This window comes from Eumetopias jubatus, unplaced genomic scaffold (genome assembly GCF_037043125.1).
Source record: "Eumetopias jubatus isolate StellerSeaLion01/CBP00866 unplaced genomic scaffold, mEumJub1_p1.0 scaffold_10, whole genome shotgun sequence".
Classification (NCBI taxonomy): Eukaryota; Metazoa; Chordata; class Mammalia; order Carnivora; family Otariidae; genus Eumetopias; species Eumetopias jubatus.
The window spans coordinates 12,317,906-12,339,063 of NW_028274816.1; the positions used below are offsets into that span (position 1 = coordinate 12,317,906).

The 21,158-nt window shown below is 61.1% G+C and overlaps 1 protein-coding gene across 1 annotated transcript in view; it reads left to right on the plus strand.

The window, feature by feature from the left end:
* The window catches only part of LOC114203550 (guanine nucleotide-binding protein G(o) subunit alpha), a 157,523-nt gene extending 138,392 nt beyond the window's left edge, over positions 1 to 19,131 (plus strand). Inside the window, exons 4-8 of the mRNA XM_028096900.2 lie at positions 5,288 to 5,448; positions 10,833 to 10,961; positions 12,818 to 12,947; positions 16,731 to 16,884; positions 18,944 to 19,131. Of these exons, the coding sequence (XP_027952701.1) occupies positions 5,288 to 5,448; positions 10,833 to 10,961; positions 12,818 to 12,947; positions 16,731 to 16,884; positions 18,944 to 19,131 (762 nt within the window). The remainder of the gene's footprint in view (positions 1 to 5,287; positions 5,449 to 10,832; positions 10,962 to 12,817; positions 12,948 to 16,730; positions 16,885 to 18,943) is intronic.
* Positions 19,132 to 21,158: the final 2,027 nt, after the last annotated feature.

Here is a 21,158-nt window from a genome sequence, read left to right on the forward strand (position 1 = left end):
GGTATGATGAGAGGCTCTTGAAAGAGTTTAAACAGAGAGTTATTGTACCCGTTAGGATTAGGTTTGACTATGAATATCTGAGTCTGAAAAATAATGATTTCCATAACAAGTTTATTTTAAACGTTTTAAAAACTGTCCAGAAGGTATGCGGTATCCACATATCGCAAAGCTCTCAAGGACCTAGGGCTGTTTTCTACTATCTCTAGGGTATGGACCTTGTCTTCATGATCCAAGTTGGCTGCTAGAGCTCCAGCCATTACATCCAAGTGTGACGGAAGGAACGAGGAAGTGAGAGAAAAGGGTGCGACTTCCACTCTACTTTGGTTGACCTCTCATTGGGTGGAACTTGTCACTTGGCCACACCCAGCAGCAAGCAAAGCTAGGAATTGCAGTCTTTTATGTGGATGTCAGTGTGCTCAGTTCTTTTTCTAAGGGAGAATTGATGTCACACTCACAGTCTCCTGCTGGCTACCGTGCGAGCAACAGACGAGAGAGAAGCAAGGGAGGGAGGGAGCCCTTGGGAGGGGGACTGAGGGCAGCCAGGAGAAAGACGGTGCTGGCTTGGCCCCGGGGAGACGTGTGAGAAGATGGGGAGAAGTGGTCTGACTGCAAACAGCTTTGACAGAAAATCCAGCAGGACCCCGGACATGGAAGGGAAGCAGCCGAACCAAGGACAACGCCTAGTCTGCGTCTGAGCCTCTGGGCTAGTGGGGGTGCCAGACGCTGGGCTGGGGGAGACCGGACAGGAACAGCCAGGGCAGCTGGGGGCGGCGGAGCGGGGAGTCGCTGTCGGCACAGGACCCCCAGCACCGCTGCACCTTGGGGGTTAGGGGAAGCTGGGAGGACAGCTCCAGCCCCTGGGCTGTCCCCTGGAGAATTCCCAGCAGGAGAGCTCTTCCAGCCTTCCCCACGCTGTGCAGTCATCCTGCTGGAATTCCGGGACACAGGTGGGGAGACCAACAAAGGAGGTGAGAGTGGCTGTGGTTTGTAAACCACCCCTGGCTGGGAGGCGTGGTATGGCTCCAAGGCACTCAGATGAGAGGGCGTCTCCCACCCTCACCCCCTTCCCGACTCCCTTCTGACAGACCTGGCAGAAACCGGGAAGGTGGGGCCCAAAGGAGGAAGTTGGGAAAGCTCTGGCCAGGTTCACCAGCCGCAGGCCACAGATAGGACAGATAGCAGGCCCACGGAGGGAGAGCTGAGGAAGACCGAGGTCTCCCAAGGTCACCCAGGCACTCGAGAGCAGCGTCAGCATGTAGGCCCCTGATTCATAGGCCTGTTTTTAGCCCCAGGTGGAGGCAGCACCCCTGCTCACCCACCCTGCCTGAGTCACTGCCTGCCTAGGGCACCCATCACCCAGGCCCCGGGGCCAGCTTTCCAGGCCCGTGGCCCAGGGGAGGCTCAGATGCTGCAGAAACTCATCTCCAGCACGTTTCAGAAGCTGGGAAGCCATCCTGTCTTGGTGGGCAGCCCTCCGTGTCAGCTGTGGGTGGCTCGGGATCTTTGGGACAGTACCCCGAGGGAGGTGGATCTGGGCTGGCCGGCATTGTGGGCTTGGCCTGCTAGCCTCCAAACCCATTGTAGCTCTCTGCCCCAGGTAGATAGCCGCCAAACTTGCCCACCCACTTTCCGCAGTAGACGGGCCTCTGACGCGTAAATAGCTACCTAGCTGGACAGCTCAATTCTGGGAAGTCTCCACGGAAGGCTTTGGCCCCACTTACCTTTTGTAGAGAATCTTTTGTCAGCCACAGAGTGCCCAGGTGCTAAACCTCATTTCCGTTGTGTCTCTCCCCACCCAAGGAACACCTGCAGATTTCCAGCAATTTCCCTCACTTCTTGAATCACCTGACATGGGTGAAGTAGTCTGTGTTTCCTCTAGCTCAGTCAGAGGACTGGGGGTTGGAAGGGCTTGAGGGTAGAGTGATCAACTAGTGATGAAGACCCGACACCAGAGGACCCGAGAGGTCAGGGATATGGCAGGCCTGGGGCACCCCACTCCCAACCCCCAGCAAGGGCTCAGCCCCACGGTGGGCTCCAACCCGTGCACGCTGAAAATGGGGGAAAGGCAGCTGGAGGGGTCCCCGGAATGCTGACACCAACTGCTCAGCCCAGGTGGATGCCGCAGGGCCCACTCTGCCCTGCACCCACTCAGCTCCCTGGACCTGCCTCTCCCAGTGCCCCGTGTCTTGTCGGGGGCCTGAACACGATAGTGCTTTCCTGCTGCTTTCTGGTAGCTTCATTCTTAGGGGCTTCCCCAGGAGTGGGACATGGGTCTTAGTGATACCGCTGACTCTGGGGCACATCCTCTCAGGCTGACCCTACTGAAGAATCCCAAGGGAAGCACATAGCCGGCCCAGAGTAGGGCGTTTGCCTGCCGGCCACCTCACGGCTTCCTTACCTTAGCTTCGCACACCTGCCCCCCACCCCAGACCCCTGCCCTGCACTGGAAGCTGGGCTGGGCCCCGCGGGACTGTGCGCTTGTGAACACAAAGGGGCCAGCGTGCCGCCGGTTCCTTGCCTGGCCCCGCACTCCCAGCCACACCTCTTGCCCTGCCACTGGGACGTCCCCCTGGGGCCACGAGGCAGACCTGTTCTTCAGAGCCCTCCAGGGTATTGTGCTGAGGGGCCGCATGGGGGGGTCAGGAGAGTGATCTGAGGCAGGCCCTGTCACGGGAGAAACGTGTGAAGACTCGGCAGGTAAGCTTTGCCTGGGGCTTGGGCTCAGACGGGCACCTTCTTGTCCTGATTTGGATTCCTCGAGAAGTTGACCCTGAGCACAGGAGTTTATTGGGGAGGTCATCTCAGGGGAAGTGACACAGGGAAGAGAGGGAAACAGGGAGAGAGGATGTCGTGCGGGTCAGGGGGCAGGGATGGGGGCTTGAGGCAGCCAGGGCTCGGGACCCCGGGCATCCTCTGAAAGCCTGGCAGACGCATCTCAGAATCACCTCCCTGTGAGGGCGAGGAAGCCCGGCTGTGTGCCCGCCGACTCCTGTCAGTCCCGAACGCTAACTTCCAAACCACGCAGCCTGCCGCCTGGGAGCAGAGTGCCCCCGAGGCAAAGCCGGGGAGCCGGGTTCCCTCTTCGGGAACCCACTGAGACCAGCGAGACAGGCGCCCAGGTGTGAATGGGCCTCCGCAGCATCTCCTGCTCCAATCTCGACGTGAAAAGCAGCAGCCCTCTCAAATGGAGCACAGACTCTGTGGCTAACGCCTGTCGCCCTTGCTGTGGGCCCTGCGTCAGGCCCTGTCGGCCATCCAGGTGCTGCAGTTGGGAGCTGCTCTCAGCACTGTGGGTCTTTATCCCAGAGGCTGGCCTTGGGGTCGGAGCCTCCTGATGTCGAGTCCCAGCTCCGGCACTTCCCACCTGTGAGCATAGGCAAGTGCCTTCCTCTCTCGGGCCCTCAGTTTCCTGACCTGTAAAATGGGGATAGTAACACAGTGACTACCGTGCTAGTTAGTGATGGCCACAACAGTACTAACAAACTCCCCTAACTCGGTCACTTGCAACAGCAATTATTTCTTTTCGTGGGGCAGGAGTTCAGCTGGGGATCAGAGACCCGGGGTGGCTCCGTTGTGCTCCGTGCGTCCCTCATCCTCTTGCTGGGATGAACGAGGGAGCCCGGGTGTGTTCATGATGATGGGGGGCACCCAGCAGGACAAGCGAGGCTGTGCAAGGCCTCGGAAGGGCTGGCTGGGGAATTTCCACATCCTTATATGGGCCGGAGCAGGGCCCACAGCCACTCACAGTCAAGGACAGAGGAACTGTGTTCTGCATCCAGGGGGCAGGAACTGCAGAGACACGAGGCAAAGGGCATGGACTCAGGCAGAGGCGGAGAGAGAGACTAATGCAGTCTCCCACTGCCCCTCCATGAGGTGTGTGTGTGTGCGCAGGAGCATGCTTTGTAGGCCGTGAAGTGCTGCATGTGTGCAAGGTGCTGGCACAGGGGAGGTCCTGAGACTGCTCCAAGAGCCTCTGCGTCTTCAGAGACCACTGCCTTCCTGGTTTGGGGGGGGTACATGTACGTGATCCATCGTCTCTGAGGACGGTGACCCTGCTTGGTTCCCAGAGGAAGGGAAGGCGGAAGACACCTGTTCATTGTGCCATACCGTTTATGCAAGTCCAACAGGGTCTCAGCCTCCATGGTGCACCTTGGGCAAATCGCAGCCCCTCAGACAAAGGAGGAAGGGGAGGGGGCAGAGAAAGGCAAACTCCCTATCTCTCTCTTTCTCTCTCTTTTTTTAAATGAGGATTTTATTGATTTATTTGATAGAGATAGAGGGAGAGCACAAGCAGGTGGAGTGGCAGGCAGAGGGAGAGGGAGAAGCAGGCTCCCTGCTGAGCAAGGAGCCCAACGTGGGGCTTGATCCCAGGACCCTGGGATCATGACCCAGGCCGAAGGCAGATGCTTAACCAACTGAGCCACCCAGGCGTCCCTCCCTGTCTCTTTATTCACCCTTCAACCCTTCCCTTGTTTAACTGGGTCTGGACATCCCTGGCCCCCGGGGAGAGGTAGGCCATAGGTCAAAGGCAAATAAGTAACTAAAAATTAATAGAATTAAGTTTTGGGGGTGCCTGGGTGGCTCAGTCGGTTAAGCGGCCAACTCTTGGTTTCAGCTCAGGTCATGATCTCAGGGTCATGAGATTGAGCCCTGTGTCAGGCTCCTTGCTCAGTGCGGAGTCTGCTTTCTTGCCCTCTGCCCCCCCACCCAAACAAAGAAATAAAATCTTTAAAAAAAAAAAAAAAATGAGTTTTAACCTTGGGCCAGCCAAGGGCCTAAGCTCTTGACATTGAATATTGACATAACTGGACAACCAGCGTCTTCATGCCCCTTCCCCCAGGGCACAGCTCCCCTGGGGCCCAGTCCCTCAGCTACCTGGAATTCTCAAGTAACCAAAATGTCCCTCTCCCTGATTTGCCCAATTCCAGGGACTTTGTTCTACCTGGGTAAGAAGTAGAGAAAAATTACTTTAGTCAAGAACAATGATTTTTTTTTTCCCAAAAAACAAATACTCTGCAAAACCCCAGGTTTTGAACTAGGTGAAAGCAGGGCTGCCCTGGTTGAGCTGGCGGGTGGAGAACAGAGCCCTGTCCGCTCCCCTCCTGCCCGCAGGAGACGCTCAGGCTACATGGGACATGGTTGGAACTGCTGCGTTGGAACGCAGGCCCTGACGGCCCTCGTCCCCCGGACTGTGTGCACACTGTCTAGTGGCCCGCTTCTCCTGAGCAGGCTGAGGGCTGAGCCGCTGTCCTGGTGCCTCAAAGTCGCCCCCCCCATCCCCTCACAGGCTGACGCCAAGATGGTGTGTGACGTGGTGAGTCGGATGGAAGACACCGAGCCCTTCTCTGCCGAACTGCTTTCCGCCATGATGCGGCTCTGGGGCGACTCAGGAATCCAGGAGTGCTTCAACAGGTCTCGGGAGTATCAGCTCAACGATTCTGCCAAATAGTGAGTGTCTCGGGGCTGGGGTGGCCACCAGCAGGGCACGGAGGCCAGCGTGGAGGGAGCGGGCGCGCAGGGAGGGGTCCTTGGCTGAGGTCAGAACTGCCACGGGCGGCAGGAAAGGTGTCGGGAAGGAGAGCGGAAGGGCTTCTCCTCGCACCCCCTGGGTAAGGACGGGGCCCGGGAGCCAGAGCCCACAAGAGACAGCTAACAGTAGGGCTCCCAGGGCGCAGGGCCCGTCACCACCTTGCCCTGGACAGGGCCTGGCACTCCCGAAGGAAGGTCTTTAGTCTAAACAGCTTTTTCCCTCTGGAGAAGCCCTGACCCCACAAGTACAAATCAAGAGCCATAGAGGCAGAAAATAGTCAACATGATGCCATTTTTGTTTCATTTTGTTTCATTTTAGAGGAAACACATGTTCCATTCCTCTATCTTGGAATATTTCAAATAAGACTAAGGAAATAAGGAGATAATCGAACATATCCTTTGATACTGCCTTATAACCAAATACGGGGAAGGAAAGGAGAGAGGAGAGAGAGGAGTGAAGGCGAGGGAAGAGGCTCGGTGGAAGCTAGAGAGGGCTGAAAGGGGGACAAAGGGAGAGGCAGAGAAGGTGGCCCGTGGGTGCTCTTCCGGTGACAGCAGCTCGTCACTTCAGGCGTCCCTAAGGTTACATGCCCTTGTTCCCTAGATCGGGGCTCCACGCCCCTGGGAATGGTCCACGCTGTCTGCGCACGTGTCTTCTGTCCTGGAGACATTGGGACCACACCCCACTTTTGCAGTCTTGTGCCTGGATTGTCAGTGGGAGCCTCTGGGCTTAAACCCACAGTCTTAGGACGTGTGTGCTCCGCCACCGATCTGATTCAGCCATCCTCACCCCTGCTGCTCTGCGGGGACCACTCTGCCCCCAGGAGACATTTGGCAAAGTCTGGAGACATGCTTGATTGTCCCGACTTGGACGGTGGTACTGGCATCTAGTGGACAGAGGCCAGGGATGCGGCTGAACATCCTACAGTGCATAAGATGGCCCTCCGTAGCAAGGACTCATCTGGGCCAAAAGAAACCCTGAGCTTTCTCATGCTGAGCCTGAGAAACCCTGGCCTACACCCTGGTGGTGTAGCAGAGGCGAGGGCCCAGAAAATGGCACTTGCTCATGGACATTGGGCCGTTTCCGTTGGCCACGATGACAGCTACCAAACTAGGGACTTGAGTAAGGCCAAGCATCTTCCCCTTCTGTACACCTAGACTGTCTAGCTGGTGAGCCCTAGGTCCCGGGAGTCCCAGGTGGTAGTGAGCCGGGCCCCGGGCCCTGGTGAGCCACCTGGGACACCTCAGTGGGCAGGGGTGTGAGCCCGGGGCGTTTGTGCCCACAGCTGCCGGTGCACGCTCAAATCACTCCTCCAACAGACCCAGGTCGTCCCCTGGAGCTGTTTGGGTGGGGACCAGCTTCCCTGCCCCTGCTGGGCCCCAGTCCAGGGCCCTCCCATCCCCTCACTCGCCTTGAGCCATCAAATTGTGCTCTCCATTTAATTATAACATGAATACATGGCAAAAAAAAAAAAAATTTTAACACTCCGGAGAAGTATAAAATTAATAGTAAACTCCTTCTCCCAGGGCTGTCCCCCTCCAACTTCTAACTGTTTCCGTTTCTCTGTCCCAGTGTTGTGCAGGAAAACCTGACCCTCCAACCTGCCATAGTATTTAGTGGCCTCCAGGATGGAATCGGAGGAGTTCAGCTCACCTGCCCACCTCCCATATCTCTGCCCCACTTCCACGACCAGTTTCTTGCTAGTTAGGGAATTACTTGTGGTTCTTCTGGTGGTTACCTTTATAACTTTCTTTTTTTTTTTTTTTAAGATTTTATTTATTTACTTGACAGAGAGAGACACAGCGAGAGAGGGAACACAAGCAGGGGGAGTGGGAGAGGGAGAAGCAGGCTTCCCGCTGAGCAGGGAGCCCGATGCGGGGCTCGATCCCAGGACCCTGGGACCATGACCCGAGTCGAAGGGAGACACTTAACGACTGAGCCACCCAGGCGCCCCCCCTTTGTAACTTTCAATAAGAAATTTGAGTCAGTATTTGTCAACTCCCCACCAAGTCAGCTGAGGAAACCCAGCTCCTTCTCTCTGTGTGTTTGTCTCTGGGACAGGGTCCGGGGCAGGCAAGGGCAGAACCCACAGCGGTCAGGTAAAGAAGGACCTTAAACCCTTCCTGGTCCAGGGTGGCTTTACGATCCTGGTTTTAGCAGCCAGATCCCCTTTTCTGACAGAATCCTGGGTGCGATATACAAAATAGTTAACAGTGGATTTGTTGTGACAGAGAGAGAGAGGGAGCCCCATAGGGCTGTCTCGGGGCCCAATTCTAGGGGGATGGTGTGAGTCGCTCCCAGAGGCCCAAAGCCCTTCACCAGGTCCTCCAGCCCGCTCCCCTCACTTGACAGGTAAGGACACCAGGGCCCCGAGGGGACAGGGAGGTGACCAATGCTGCCAGGCTCCCTGCACCCAGGCCTCTGTGGACAGGGGTGGCTGTCCCCTCACCCCTCTGGATGATGCTGAGACAAGCCCCAGGCTCCCAGAAACCTGAGCAAGTCCAAGCAGGGGCTTTACAAGCTAGTTCATGGTCTGGTTAGGACTGTTTTTTTTTTCCTGCCCTCTCTCTGGAGCCCACCCCTCAAGGCTTTGTTCCTGCACCCCACTGAGAGTGCTCAGGCTCTCAACCCCTCCGTGCGGCAACCCCATGCACACCCCCCTCCCCACTTCCTGCCTGTGCCCTCTCTGGAGCCCTTGAACCTCCTCCAGTCCACGCTGAGGGCCTGGGTGAGCTTCTCTAGCCTCGTCTCCCTCAATTCCTCACACACCCGGACAACTCTCACTTGTCTGGGGCCAGCCCCGCCCTCCCTCCTGAGTTCTGCCTCCTCCGGGTCCATTCGGACATCTCAGCCCATCTCAAATTAATACATGCCACCTGACTCCCGGCTCCCCCCCTCCCCCAAACCTGCTCTGCCCCCGCTCTTCCTCCCACTAAGAGCAGCTTCGTTATACACACGAGGAGGTGGTTTTAATGGGCTCTGCCTCCCACGTCCCGCCTCCCCCAGGCCCCAGCACAGCTGCCAGTGTGGGGCGCCCTGACCTGCCATTGCCTCTCCCGTGCAGGGGTGCAGCAACCTCCCAACAGGTGTCCCTACTCCTCCCTCTGGTCTGTTCTCCTTATAGCAGCAGAGTCGTTGTTCCCACACTCTTCATCAGAACCTTCCAGAAGCTTCCCATCTCACTCAGCGTGAAAGCCCAAGTGCCTACAAGCTGCGCCCCACCCTTGCCTCCATCACCCCACTCCAGTCCCACGGCTCCCTCCCCCTGCCACAGATGGGTGCTTCCCACCGTGCCACCCCTGTGCAGGGCCTGCATCCCAGGCTCCCCCACCACTGCAGGATGGCCTCTGCACCTGCAAGGAGAGAAGCTCACGCCAGCACCCCTCAGCCTCCACTCCAGTGTCATCCTGCCCTCCCCAGTTCCCCTCTGTCCAAGAGCAACCCTCCTCAGGCCTCCTGCTTACCAACTGCCTCAGTCTTTCCTCCCGACATGTTCTAGATCTTACTTAACTGTTAATTATCTCACACACACATGCGCACACACACACACACCACAAATGTAGGCTCTGGAGAGGTAGGGACTGTACCGGCCGTGCTCGTTGCCTCACCCCAGCACCCGGGACAATGGGGAGGTTGTACATCCAGTAGGTGCCCCTCCACTTGCTCACCCTCCCCTCCCTTGGCCATGTCCCTGTGTGAGGCTCAGCCAGCACAGGGACACAGAGGGCCAGATTTTCTGTCTAAAGAAGGTTTCCCCAGCTGGGCCCGGGAGAGGGGGTGCCCAAGACCAGAGGCTCCCCAGTCCTGGTGTCCAGCTGGAGACAACAGAACGAGGGTCATTTCAAAACCAGCAGGGCTCCTAAGCAGAGGCAGTGGGAGGGGGTTACGAGGGGTCACGCCCAGAGGGGTTAGGAGGGTTGGGAAGGGCTGGGAGAGGCTCCTCCAGGCTGAGCCCAGAGCCCAGACACCCCCAGGGGCCTGGCCAGGAGACGCTGAGGCAGCCAGAGCCCCGGGTCCACTCTGCTGCCCCTGCTCCCCTCCTTCCTCAGAGGAGAGGAGACCTGGAGGCCTGTGTAAGAGCATGGTATCTGGAGTCCGGCACATCCTGGCTCAAATCTTAGCAGGGTCCCTTTTCTAACAGTGTGACCTCAAGCTTACGCCTCCTGCCCCTGGGAATCCTTCATTCAGTCTTATTTTTTTAGGGAAAATCCTCACAAGGATTTGAGGTGGGCCTGGATTATTGGTTTACCAGTGGAAACCCTCAGTGGTGAACGTGTCCCCTGCCCTCCAGCCCCACGGCAGCCTCAAGCTGAGGAACCGGCCCCCACATGTCCCCGGGCTAGTGCTAACGAAGGGCAGCCGCTCCACACGCAACCTGGGACCCCACACTGTCCTGGGGCTTGGGCCCTTGGGGCTCCTGTCCTGTGGGCTGTGTGTGGCAGAACCCCGCATGAGGGGTAGGAGGTCCAGCCAGCCCTGTGGGTCACCGAACCATCCTTCAGGCCTGGCCCACCTCCCTCCTTCCTGGTTTTCCAGATCCCACCCTCACTTTGGGTTCAGACCTAACCCATACAGACCCCCAAAGCCCTTCTTGGGGTGCCTGGCCTGGATGGGTAAAGTGCAAGGACTTGGTCATCAGCCAGTACTGATGTGAAAAGAGAGCCCTGATGCCAAAGACATGGGTCCCAGCCCCTGCCTGGCCTCACCTCTGAGCCTCTCTTCCAAGGGCATCAGATGGGAAGATGGGGCCAACGCCCCGGTAGACTCAGCAAGTCTGGAAAGACGGGTGGATGCCCAGAGGCCTCCGGGAAGCACCGGAGAGTACTGTTAAGGGGTGGACCACATGTCTAGGTTCGAGCCCCGGCTCACAGCTGACCAAGGTCCTTACCATTGTTGACCCTCAGTTGTCTAATCTATAAAACGGTACATATAATTCAGGGCAGTTAAGGTTGAAACGTGATCACACGTGCGAAGAGTCAAATGTAACTGTTGGCCACTATTTTAAGATGAAGACGTGGCACGGCAGTGTTACAAACATGTTAGTCTCGTGTAAGAGTTTGACCTTCTCTAAATGCACCGCCCCTGGAACTGTGCACACAGCCCTTGGTGTGGGTTAGAGGCTCTTTGAGAATGTGCGGGCAGGACATAGGCTTCTGCTCCTCAGTCGGCGCCCCCCCACTCTCTGCCCCCAACTCCGGGCAGGGGATGAGGTGGCGCCGTTGCTTCCATGGTCGGCCCCCAGGGGGCGCTGCCCGGGGCCGGGCTGGCTTGTTCCAGGGCCCCTGTGTGTTGCCCTCCCCAGCTACCTGGACAGCCTGGATCGGATTGGGGCCGCCGACTACCAGCCCACCGAGCAGGATATACTCCGAACCAGGGTCAAAACCACTGGCATCGTAGAAACCCACTTCACATTCAAGAACCTCCACTTCAGGTGAGGCCCGGGGAGCCTCCCGTACCCTGGCGAGGGCACTGTGACAGATGGGAGACACCAGCCTCTCGGCCTCATCTTGTCCGCCTTAGGGAGCTCTCCAGTTGGGACAGGGAGTTAGATACAAGAAGGGACCTGTCTGTGTGTCTGTCTTCCACCGAGTTCAGGGGCCAGGACGACCAAGGAGTCTTCTTTGAAGAGGCATCCTGGAGTGGGTCTCCAAGGAACAGGGAGGATTTGAGTGGACAAAGGAGGGGAGTCCTGTCCCTGGGTGACTTCTGAGGAGGAGGAGGGCAAATCCCGCCGTGGCCCCTTGAAGGCCTCCTTGTGGGAGGGGGAGGGAATGAGGATGGATAAGCCCAAGCAGTGTCTGTGAGACCCCAAGGCCCCAGATAATCTCAGAGCTGGAGGGGGCTTAGAGATCAGCTGACCCACCGCCTCTAGGTACATGTGGGGAAACTGAGGCCTGGGAGGAGCCAGGCTGTCCCCAAGCACAGAACCCAACTCAAGTCCCGATGCTCAGAGCACCTCAGAACAGAAGCCTGAGGCAGGACGCTGGACCGCTCACGCCTTCCTGGCGAGTTGTGTCCCCACCTGGGCTAACCTCCCTGTACTGAGGCCTGAGAGTCCCTGTCCTGCCCCCGCCTGCCTTCCAGATGTGGTTTCTGGGTGTCCGCGGAGCAGAAGGAGAGGCCAGGAGGGCAGGGACCACAGGACGGTAGACCGGTGTAAGGCCCTGCTTTGTGGCCCCCTGTCCTGCCTGGGAGGGCTGGGTCCCACACAGCCTTTGTAGCCCCGGCCTGCTCTCACACAGACTGAGGGGGCTCAGGGTCTCTCTCGGGGGCCCTGGACCCAGCAGGCAGCCCTGGACACAGGAGCCTCCCCTGAACCTGGGGAGTGCAGCAATGGGCTGCGCGGCCGCACAAGGTGTCTCTCGCCTTCTGGCCTCCTCAGTGTCTCCAGCCTGCACCTCTGGGCACGGGGAGGGGAACCAGCAAGGCAGAGTGTGAGAATAAGCATTGTGGAGGGTCACAGAGGACAGGGGCCATGCCCCTGTATTTCAGATGCGGAAGCAGGACCCATGGGACGCGGCGGTAGGACGGGAACCCGACCTGCTTCCTTGCCCGGAGCTTACTGGCCTCTGCGCACGGTGGTTCTCCTGTCAGGAGGGCCTGGGGTCCCCGTGCACACCGGGTCAGAGCCCAGGCCTACAAGGCTGTGGGTCTTTGCTCAGGGCATGAGGGTAGGAGACCGACCTCTTACCTCCAGGACGTGGTCCCACCTGCCCGTGGTCTCCTCTCACAGCCCTCGTGTGCCCTGGGGGGGGTGGTGTCTGGAGGGGGAGAAGCAGGGAGCCATCTGCCAGAGAGGGGTGGCACGGAGCAGAGGTGAGGCTTTGTCTGCAGACAGATCCAGGTCCGACCCTCGCTCTACCGTACCAGCCCTTGCCAGGACCACGGGCCCTTCACGCCTTGGAGTCTCCCATTCCCTCCACGTAATGGCTGCCGGCCCCGGCCCACCCGACACCCCCCAGGCTGGTCTGGGGTTTGCCCAGACCACAGATGTGAAAAGACACAGGCGGAAGGCCAGGAACAGGATGTGCATGCTGCCCCGAGAGGAGGCGTTTACTGGGGACCAGCCGAGGCGCCCCCCTGTGTAAGATTCTCGAGCTGCAAGGGCAGGTGTCCGAGCCCCGGCATGTGAGCACAGCCCGGTCGCGGGGCAGATGGCAGCGGTCCGCCCGTCGGCGCCTGCGGCGGGGCTCCCCAGGAGGCTTGGGGCTGGACCAGGCGCCCCCACACCTTCCTGGGCCCCACCGCCCACCCCTCACAGCTTCCCTGTCTCCCCCCACCCCCCAGGCTGTTCGACGTCGGGGGCCAGCGATCTGAACGCAAGAAGTGGATCCACTGCTTCGAGGACGTCACAGCCATTATCTTCTGCGTCGCACTCAGCGGCTACGACCAGGTGCTCCATGAAGATGAGACCACGGTGAGTGGCCCTGGGCCCGCCCGGCCTGTGATGGCACGGAGAGACTCGGCCTCGGTGGCCCCGGTGGCTCTGGGGCAGGGCCAGCTCTGTTGGCTGGGGTTCGGCTGTTGGGGGGCCGTGCCCATGGCCAGGCAGATGGCCCGGGATTTGGGTGCGGGGGAGGCCGCCGCAGACAGCTAGTGCCTCTTCGGTAAACACAGCAGAGGCCCAGGGGCCGTCGGGCCAGAGCGGAGTTAAGCCGATCCTAAAAGAAATCCAGGGGCAGTCAAGCAAGAACGTGTGTAAGACAGAAGCAGCTGGCGTTCGGCCTGACAGCCTGTGGCCGGAGCGGCGTATGGCTGGCAAGGGGAGGGCAGCGGGGCGCGGGGCCCCTCCTCAGAGGAGGACGGCCTCGCTGGCCTCCAAGGGAGGTCCTCACCTGGAGAGAAGTGCGGCCTTTCTCTGGGCCTACTCCTGGTTCGCCGCCAGATTTCGGCAAGCCCGCCTCGGCTGCTAGTATCTGTCAAAGGGGGCTAACGATAGTACCTTTCGTCATGGGGCCGTCGGGGAGGGAATGAGAGAGTGCGCATGCAATGCCCGGAACGGCGGAGCTGGTGGCTGTTCTGTCACTGGCGACTGTCCCTGTGTGGGGTGGGGCGCCCACTGAGCAGCGGGCCGGTCTACAGAGCCTGCAAGGGAAGCTGGACGTCGGCGTGTGCACCCGTGGGGTCCCTAGAGACGAGCCCGCGGCACCTCCTGGGGGCCACAGGGTCCTGGCTGTGGGGTCAGCCCCTTGTGTGGGACGCACGCACAGACCCTGGGCCTCCGGCCTCTCAAAGGCAGCGCTGAGAGCTTGAAGCAGTGTGTCGTCACAGCAGGCCCCGAGCACAGTGGCCTCTCTCCGCCTCAGTCCTGGCCTGCTGGTCTCGCAGGGCTGCTGGGCGCATCCGATGGGCTGCGGGCTGGGATGCCCCGCGCCGTGGGGAGGGACTGGCACAGGGACGAGGCTTTTGGCAAACTGGGACTGGAGCCGTCGGCAGGAGGCGTGGGCAGGGGTGAACCCCGTGCTGGTTTGTCCGCCTCGCCCTTCCTCCTTCGGGGCCAGCTGCACCCCTGAGTTGGGTTCCAGCAAAGCCCCCTTAAGGCCTGCCTTGTCCAGGGGTGAGGTTCCTGGGACCCTGGCTGGGAGCTCGTTCTGGTAACGCTGTCACTCTCAGCGGCCTCAGCAGGCTGTGGCGTCTCGGGTCCCTGGAGCCGGGAGGTGGGGAGATGCCCGCAATGGGCTGCGCTTGGACCCGGACTCACTGACCGGCCCCCACCATGCACCCCTGCACAGGGACGGCCCTGGCACATCTCTCACTGTTCCGCCGGTTGACTCTGTGCTTTTGAAGCTGCTATTCACTGTCCAGTGGAAGCCACCCACATGGTCTGGAGTCCACTTGGCTCATCTTTTCTCCCTCCAAAGCCTGGGAGTAAGAAGCAGGGCTGGGCAGTGAACGCGATGCTAGCCCAGCCACGGGTTGCAAAGAAAGCAGAGAGCTGGAGGGCAGGAGGGCCCCTCTCCCTGAATTTGCCTCTCCCCTGTGACCTGCCCTCCCGGGCCTGCGAGCAGCTTAAACCCAAGTCCCAGGCTCCAAAGCCATGGGGCTGGGCCTCTCACTCGCCTCTGGAGCGCCAGGGTGAAGCAAAGGGACATCTGTGTGGGTCTGGCAACCACCGGGCCCCCAGCTCCTTGGCCCTCGGCTCACCAGTGAACGCGGGCTGGTTAGGTGCCAGGCCTTGTGCTCGCGAAGCCCTCCCAGTCTGCCTGCCCTGTCCAGCCCGGACCTCCCGGAGCTCCTCACCAGCCTGGCTACTGAGGGCAGCACAGCTTCTGGGGACCTCTCTCCCCAGGCCCCTGGGCCTCCTTTTCTTCTTGTCTTCACTGTCCCTCTTCTACCCTCTCTTCCCTCTCTTCCTGCCCCATTTCCCCGGCCCTTGGCGCACAAGGGCTGAAGCACAGGACCTTGTGGAAGCCAAGGCCAGGAATGGGCTTTTCCTGGAGCCCTTTCCACCCCAAAGCAGGCCGCCCGTGCCCCCTGGGAAGAGCAGCGGCCCCTCCGGGAACAGGCTTCACGACACGACCACCGCTCACGAAGGTGGCTCATTGGCACGGGCGCAGCAAGAACAATACCATGGCCAGAGAACTAAGCAAATGTCCGTGTGCCCAGGACACGGCAGCACTGGGCAGCTGGGGAGCCAGACGGCGCTGGTCCAGGGCCTGGCGCTGGCCCTGCCCCTGGGGGAGTGTGGGCAGCCTCTCCCTTCCTCCTTCGTAAGATGGCCCCGTGGCCGAGCAGCCTCGTGGGCAGCGGTGAGGCCCACTGCACGCCCGACTCTGCGCTCAGGAGGCGGCCGTGGCCGGGCTGCTCCATCCAAGCATGTGGCAAAGGGACAAGCTATGGGACAAGGACACTCCGCCCCGGGAGGCAAAAGCTCGACCCTGCTGACCGGTCCTTGGTCCTCCTCTGTGGTCAGCCCGCGCGTCCCTCCTGGCCCGGGGCAGGAGTGGGGCCTGCCGGGACAGAGGAGTCTGCAGACGGCTCCTGCAGCCTGGCCAGGGGCCGGGGGCTCAGGGCTGCGCCCCGCCCACTGCAGCCCGGCGGCCCGAGGGTTTCATCCTGTCCTCATGCCGTAGGCCGGGGGCTCCGGTGGCCCCGGGCCTCGGTCTGCCGCCGCTTCTTCAGGCTCTGTCATCACCGCCACCTGCACAGCCTTAACTTGCCAAACCAAGGCCAAAACCATGCGCAGATTCTGAGAGACGCTCCAAGCTGGGCAGGTATGAAGCGCCTCCCTCCAACCGAAACCATCAGTTAAGAGTTGAAAGCACCAGGTTGTCAGGGCCCCGCCGGGTGACTTGCTGTGACTGCCTGCCCCGCCCACTCCCGCCTCCCCACCCTCGCCGTCCTCGGTCCTCGTCCTCGATCCGGGGCGACCGTGGCCTCCGCCGGCCTGCGTGGGGGCCTCAGGCTGGGCTGGCCTTGACTCCCCGGACCCAAGACTGGCGGAACCAATATTTCAGTTTTCTCCTCTCTCTTTTCCTCCTGTGTTCTGGGGTTTTATCTTCCTTTCCATGTTAATCTGTTTTGCTGGGTTTCTTCTTGGGGTTCTTCTGGCCACTCTACTGAGAAACCAGCCCCAACAACTAGCTCACCCAGAGCCGCCGCCGGCCCAGCCGCGGCCCAACCAACCAACTCGATCCCCCAACTACACCAAGGCCACAGCAAGATCACCCCCCAGACGCTGTCCCCCTGGTGTCTGCTTCCAACTCTGGATTAATTCGAGGATCTCCTCGTCCTCGGTTAATGTTTCCCAAAGGAATGCGTGCACCCTCCCACCCCCGCTGGTGAAACCGAATGAGACCCCGGTAGAGAACTCTGCATGGCCCGTGGTTCCGTGTAGACGTGTTGGATGGTGGTGCTGCCCCCACCCCCTGCGTGCATGGTGCATGTCCTCTCCATGGGCTGGAGCCCCTCGGGGGGACTTTGCTGCCCCATCCCAGGGCGGCCCTCCGCAGGGGTGGGGAGGGTGGGCAGCACTCCCCGCCCGCCCTGCCCACCCTGTTCTGCCCCAGCCTGCCTGCGTGTGGAATGAAGTAAGGAGCGTGTCCCGTTTGTCCTGCGGGTTCTCCCATCTCCATCCCTTGGTGGCGTGGTCGGCCACGTCGGCGGGCCTTTCCTTTGCTTGGTGCGCTGTGTCGGTGGCCGCAGGGAGCAGGGGCCCCGGGCACTGCCAGCCCTCACCTGCCTCTCCGCTCTGTTGCAGAACCGCATGCACGAGTCCCTGAAGCTTTTCGACAGCATCTGCAACAACAAATGGTTCACAGACACGTCCGTCATCCTGTTCCTTAACAAGAAGGACATATTTGAAGAGAAGATCCAGAAGTCCCCGCTAACCATCTGCTTCCCCGAATACACAGGTAGACAGTCCCTGTCCCGGCAGGGACAGCAGGAGCCTGGGAAGCTGCTTCTGGCCACGCGCATTCCTGGGGGAGCCGCCCCTGACCTAGCTCGGTGCTCTGAGGAGGCACAGCATTCTGTGAGGAAGAATCCAGCACAGAACAAAAGACGGGCCTCCCCCGCACCTCCCCCACCCGCTCCCCGAATGTGCTGTAGGGAGGCAGGCCGAGCGGTCAGGGGGAGCCCGGCTGGAATCCTGGTTCTGCCGTGCACGAGCTGTGGGAGCTCGGCTCCCCCTTGGAGGCTATAAACACAGATTATCAGCGAGGTGACAGCACCAGGGCGACAAGGGGCTTAAAAGCTGGGGCTTCGAGTCAGGCACCCGAGGGTCATGCCCAGTTCTGCCACTCAGAGCAGGTCACGTGATCCCTGGGATTCTGCGGCACTCTCTCAGGACTTGCTGTGAGGACAAAGTGTGCTAAGGAGCATGGAGAACTTAGCATGGCACATAGTAGGTGCTCACTGCGCACTTGCTGGGACCGTTATCGTTGTGACTGTAACTAACAGGCCCCGTAACAACACCTCCATACAGGCTCTTACACGCGGGGAGCAGCCCATGGGCTCTGACAGAGCTTCTCAGGCAGTAAAGACCCAGGGCTCCCTGCAGACGGGCTGAGGAGGTCAGCACCTCCTCTGTTAATGTTGCCGTGGTTTCCCCAACTGTGGGATGTCCGGGCAGTCAGGGAGGACAGCCTGAGCAGGGCCCCATGCGCCAGGAAAGGTGGCCCACCGGCTTTTCCAGATGGCCGGAGTCTGGCCAGAGAGGAGAGTGGGTGGGGAAGTGGGCCTCCCCGGCCTGAACAGGCCCCGGCCTGGGAAGTGCAGGGCAGGGGCAGGGCCCCAACAAGGCGGGCCTGTCAGGGGAGCCCCCAGGCTGAACCCCACTGCCCTGAGAGTAGATGTGGGGGTCATGACTTGGGGCCAGGCAAGCAGTATTGTCTTCCCCCCGCCGCACGAGGCCAGGCTGACTACCCCAGAGGCCAGGCCCCCAGTAGCATGTGGCTAGAGACGGACAAGGCCCTCATGCCCACCAGTCAGCCTCCTCTTAGCAACGAGTTGGGGGTTTGTGGATCCCGCCCTGGTGACCTGGGCTGGGGCCTGTGGTACAGCAGAAGCAGGCAGGACGGGTCGGTCACCACGGCTGGTTTGGGGCTGAGGAGGTCTGAGTGATGACCTGTAGGTCCCAGGGACACTCTCCCTCACCTCCAGCCCTGATTCCTGAAGGAGCTGTGGTCTGGTAGACCCTCAAGGCCAGGCCCATGTGCCCATGTGCCTGAGGGGCTGGGACCCCCTTCCAGATATGCCCCTTCCAGGCTTCCACCCCAGCCCCGCACTGTGGCTCTAAGATCCAGCCCCACTGCCTGCCTGCCCTCAGCCGCTGGTGGCGGCCCCACTGTGCCTGGGCCCAGACTGCTGGAGCCCGTGGGGGCTTCAGTGCAAAGCCGGGGGTCCTCTTCTGCTTCTCCCCGGACAGCAGCTGATCTCCCGAAACACCTGTCCCTGGGCTCGCCTGGGAACCGGGCAGCGTGGCACTCCCCAGGCCAGCCGCAGAGCCAGGCAGCTACTAATCCCTGGTAGCGAACGGGAGAAAGGCAAGGGTGAGAAGGATTGGGGAGGCCAAGGCGGCTCATGGGCGCCCAGTGATGGCCAAAGGACGGGACATGGGGAGGACAGGCCTGCAGGCCGGGTCAGCCCGGGGCCCGCCTTCTCCGAGCAGGACCCACAGTACGAAGGAACACTTGCAGCAGGAGTCAGTGGGTGCAGATTCAAAAGGAAAATAGGAGTTTCATGAAACAAGACTCACCCTTGATACAGATGAGGCACCGTGAGTTTTGATATTTTGCTTCGTTATTTTCAAACTGGACGTGGACCGCCGACTTGATTGCGCAGCCCCCTGTTGGCTTAGCTGGGCCGTCACGCTCCCCGCCCCCCATCAGGTCGTGCCCCCGGGTTGTCGCGGGGAGGCCCGGGGCTTCAGCGGCCTCGCCTCACCGGCCCCACACCTGGTCTCTCCTCCAGGCCCCAGTGCCTTCACAGAAGCCGTGGCTTACATCCAGGCCCAGTATGAGAGCAAGAACAAGTCTGCCCACAAGGAGATCTACACCCACGTCACCTGCGCCACCGACACCAACAACATCCAGTTTGTCTTTGACGCCGTGACGGACGTCATCATTGCCAAAAACCTGCGGGGCTGCGGCCTCTACTGAGCCCCTGCCTCACCGCCCCCCCCCCCCCCCGCCCCCTGGCTGCCCACCTCCCTGCCTGGCCTGCTGCCCCACCCCTCCCCTGGAACCAGAGCGCCACCACCGCTCACACCGATCTCTGCACTTGACAGTGAAGCACCTGCGGCGGGCGCCAAGGAGGGAGGAGGGCACAGCCTCCAGGGGCCGCCCCTCCCCCAGACGTCAGAACACGCGGTAACGCGGGGGCCGGGCAGGGGGGCTGAGTGGCCTCCGCTTCATCTCTGAGTGTTTGGTCCTGGGCGGGGGGACAGTGGCCGCCGTTTGGCCCGAAACGGGCATGCACAACACATGGTAACTCATACTCAAAGCCCCGGGGTCTCCTCCTATGTGTGGGTGGCTCTGGGGGGCACGGTGCTGGCTGGGGTGGGGCCAGCAGGAGCCACTGCTCAGCCTTTTCTGGGATCTGTCTGGTCGAGGGCAGCTCTGTCACCAAAAGCCAGGGTGGGACCAGCCCAAGCACGTAGGGGTCCCAGGGCTCGACCTTGGCGAGTGCCTCCCTCCTCCTTCCACCTGGATCTCAGCCCCCAGGCAGAAGCCCTTTCTAATCTGGACCATCCTTCCTTGCACACCCTTGGAGGAACCCCATCCCTGGCTCCTCACAGGTCTGGAAATGCTTCTGCGACAGGTATTGCAAAGGCACGTGGTGGATGGTGGGAGGGGTCGAGTCCTGCGCCCGGCTCCGGTGTCGTCTGGGTTGGGGGCCTAACCCAGTGCTTACAGGCTCGAGGGTGACCCATTCACTTTCTCCCAGCACCTGGGTCTCGGGCAGCGGCTCCAGAATGTGAGTAGACGTGCTTTTCCTTCTCAAGTCACAGTGAATCCAGCTCAGCAAGGGCAGGCACGGCCCCTTGGGCCCCGTGTTTCGAGGTTGGGGAGGCCCAGGGGAGGTGTTGATGTGGCTCCTGCAGCCGAGGCCTTGGTGCAGAAACCAGAGTTTGTGCAAAGCTTGTGCTGTCCAGACCTCAGGGGCAGAGGAGGACCAAACCGAGGCTGGAATGTGCACTGCGAGGGGGCCCAGGCTGGCTCGGACGCATACCCAGCGCCCCCTTCTCTGGAGAGAGGGTCCTAGGATGCCTGGGAGGGGCTTTGCTACAGAGGTTCCTGAGCAGGCAGGGGTGGGTGACTCTGGAAACTTCTCGGGCAATCAGCACACCTCTTTCTCACACCCAGGAGCCTCGGGGGGGGGGGGGGCCAATGCCACCAGCCAAGGCCACAGGCAGGCCCCGGGGGCTCGTATGGCAGGCTTGGGAATCAGATGTGCCCCTGGAGGGGCCACTGGCTCCTTCCTCCAGCCCTCTGCTCTCCCAGCCTCCACTCTGGGCTCTGCTCCTGGACGCCCAGTGTGGCCCCCTGGGCTGCTCCAGAGCCAGGAAGAGCCCTGTGGCGACAGCTCTGGGCTTCTCGGTTCCAGCAGCCCCGGAGCTCTGGCTGCACGGGAGGCCCACCGGCGCCCTCCAGCCCCCCACCCCCACCCCCGGTGCCAAATGCCTCCTGGGAGGAGCGCCACCGGTAAGCCCCCTCCTTACCGGGCTCTGAGTGCCGCACCCTGGCCTCGGGGCAAATCACAGGGCTGCCGGGCTGCAGGAAGGGCCCCACCAGCCCGAGGGCACTTCAGTGTTGCTTGCCTTGCTGTGTGCGAGGCCCCCGGGCACTGACGCGGCAGAGGACAGCGCCGAGAGCCGGTGGTCTCCATGTCCTGCCACGAGCGGTCGGGGCCGATGAGGCCACTCTGCCCAAGAGCAAAGACATAGTGGGTATTTTCCGGCATTCGCACTCTGGGCGTGGTCAGCTGCGCCCCCAGCTCGCCCCGGGAGCCCACACTCACAAGCAGCTACCCAGAGGAGGGTCGCTTGGCCAGCCCCACCTCTGAGGCTCGTGGCCCTGGAGGTGGGAGCCCCTGGCCGCCGGGGGCCTTCCGGTCCTTCTGGGCCCCCGGGCTGCCCTGCTGCCTGCAGTGCTCCCGCTGTCCCACCCCCCCCGCAGGGGTCCCG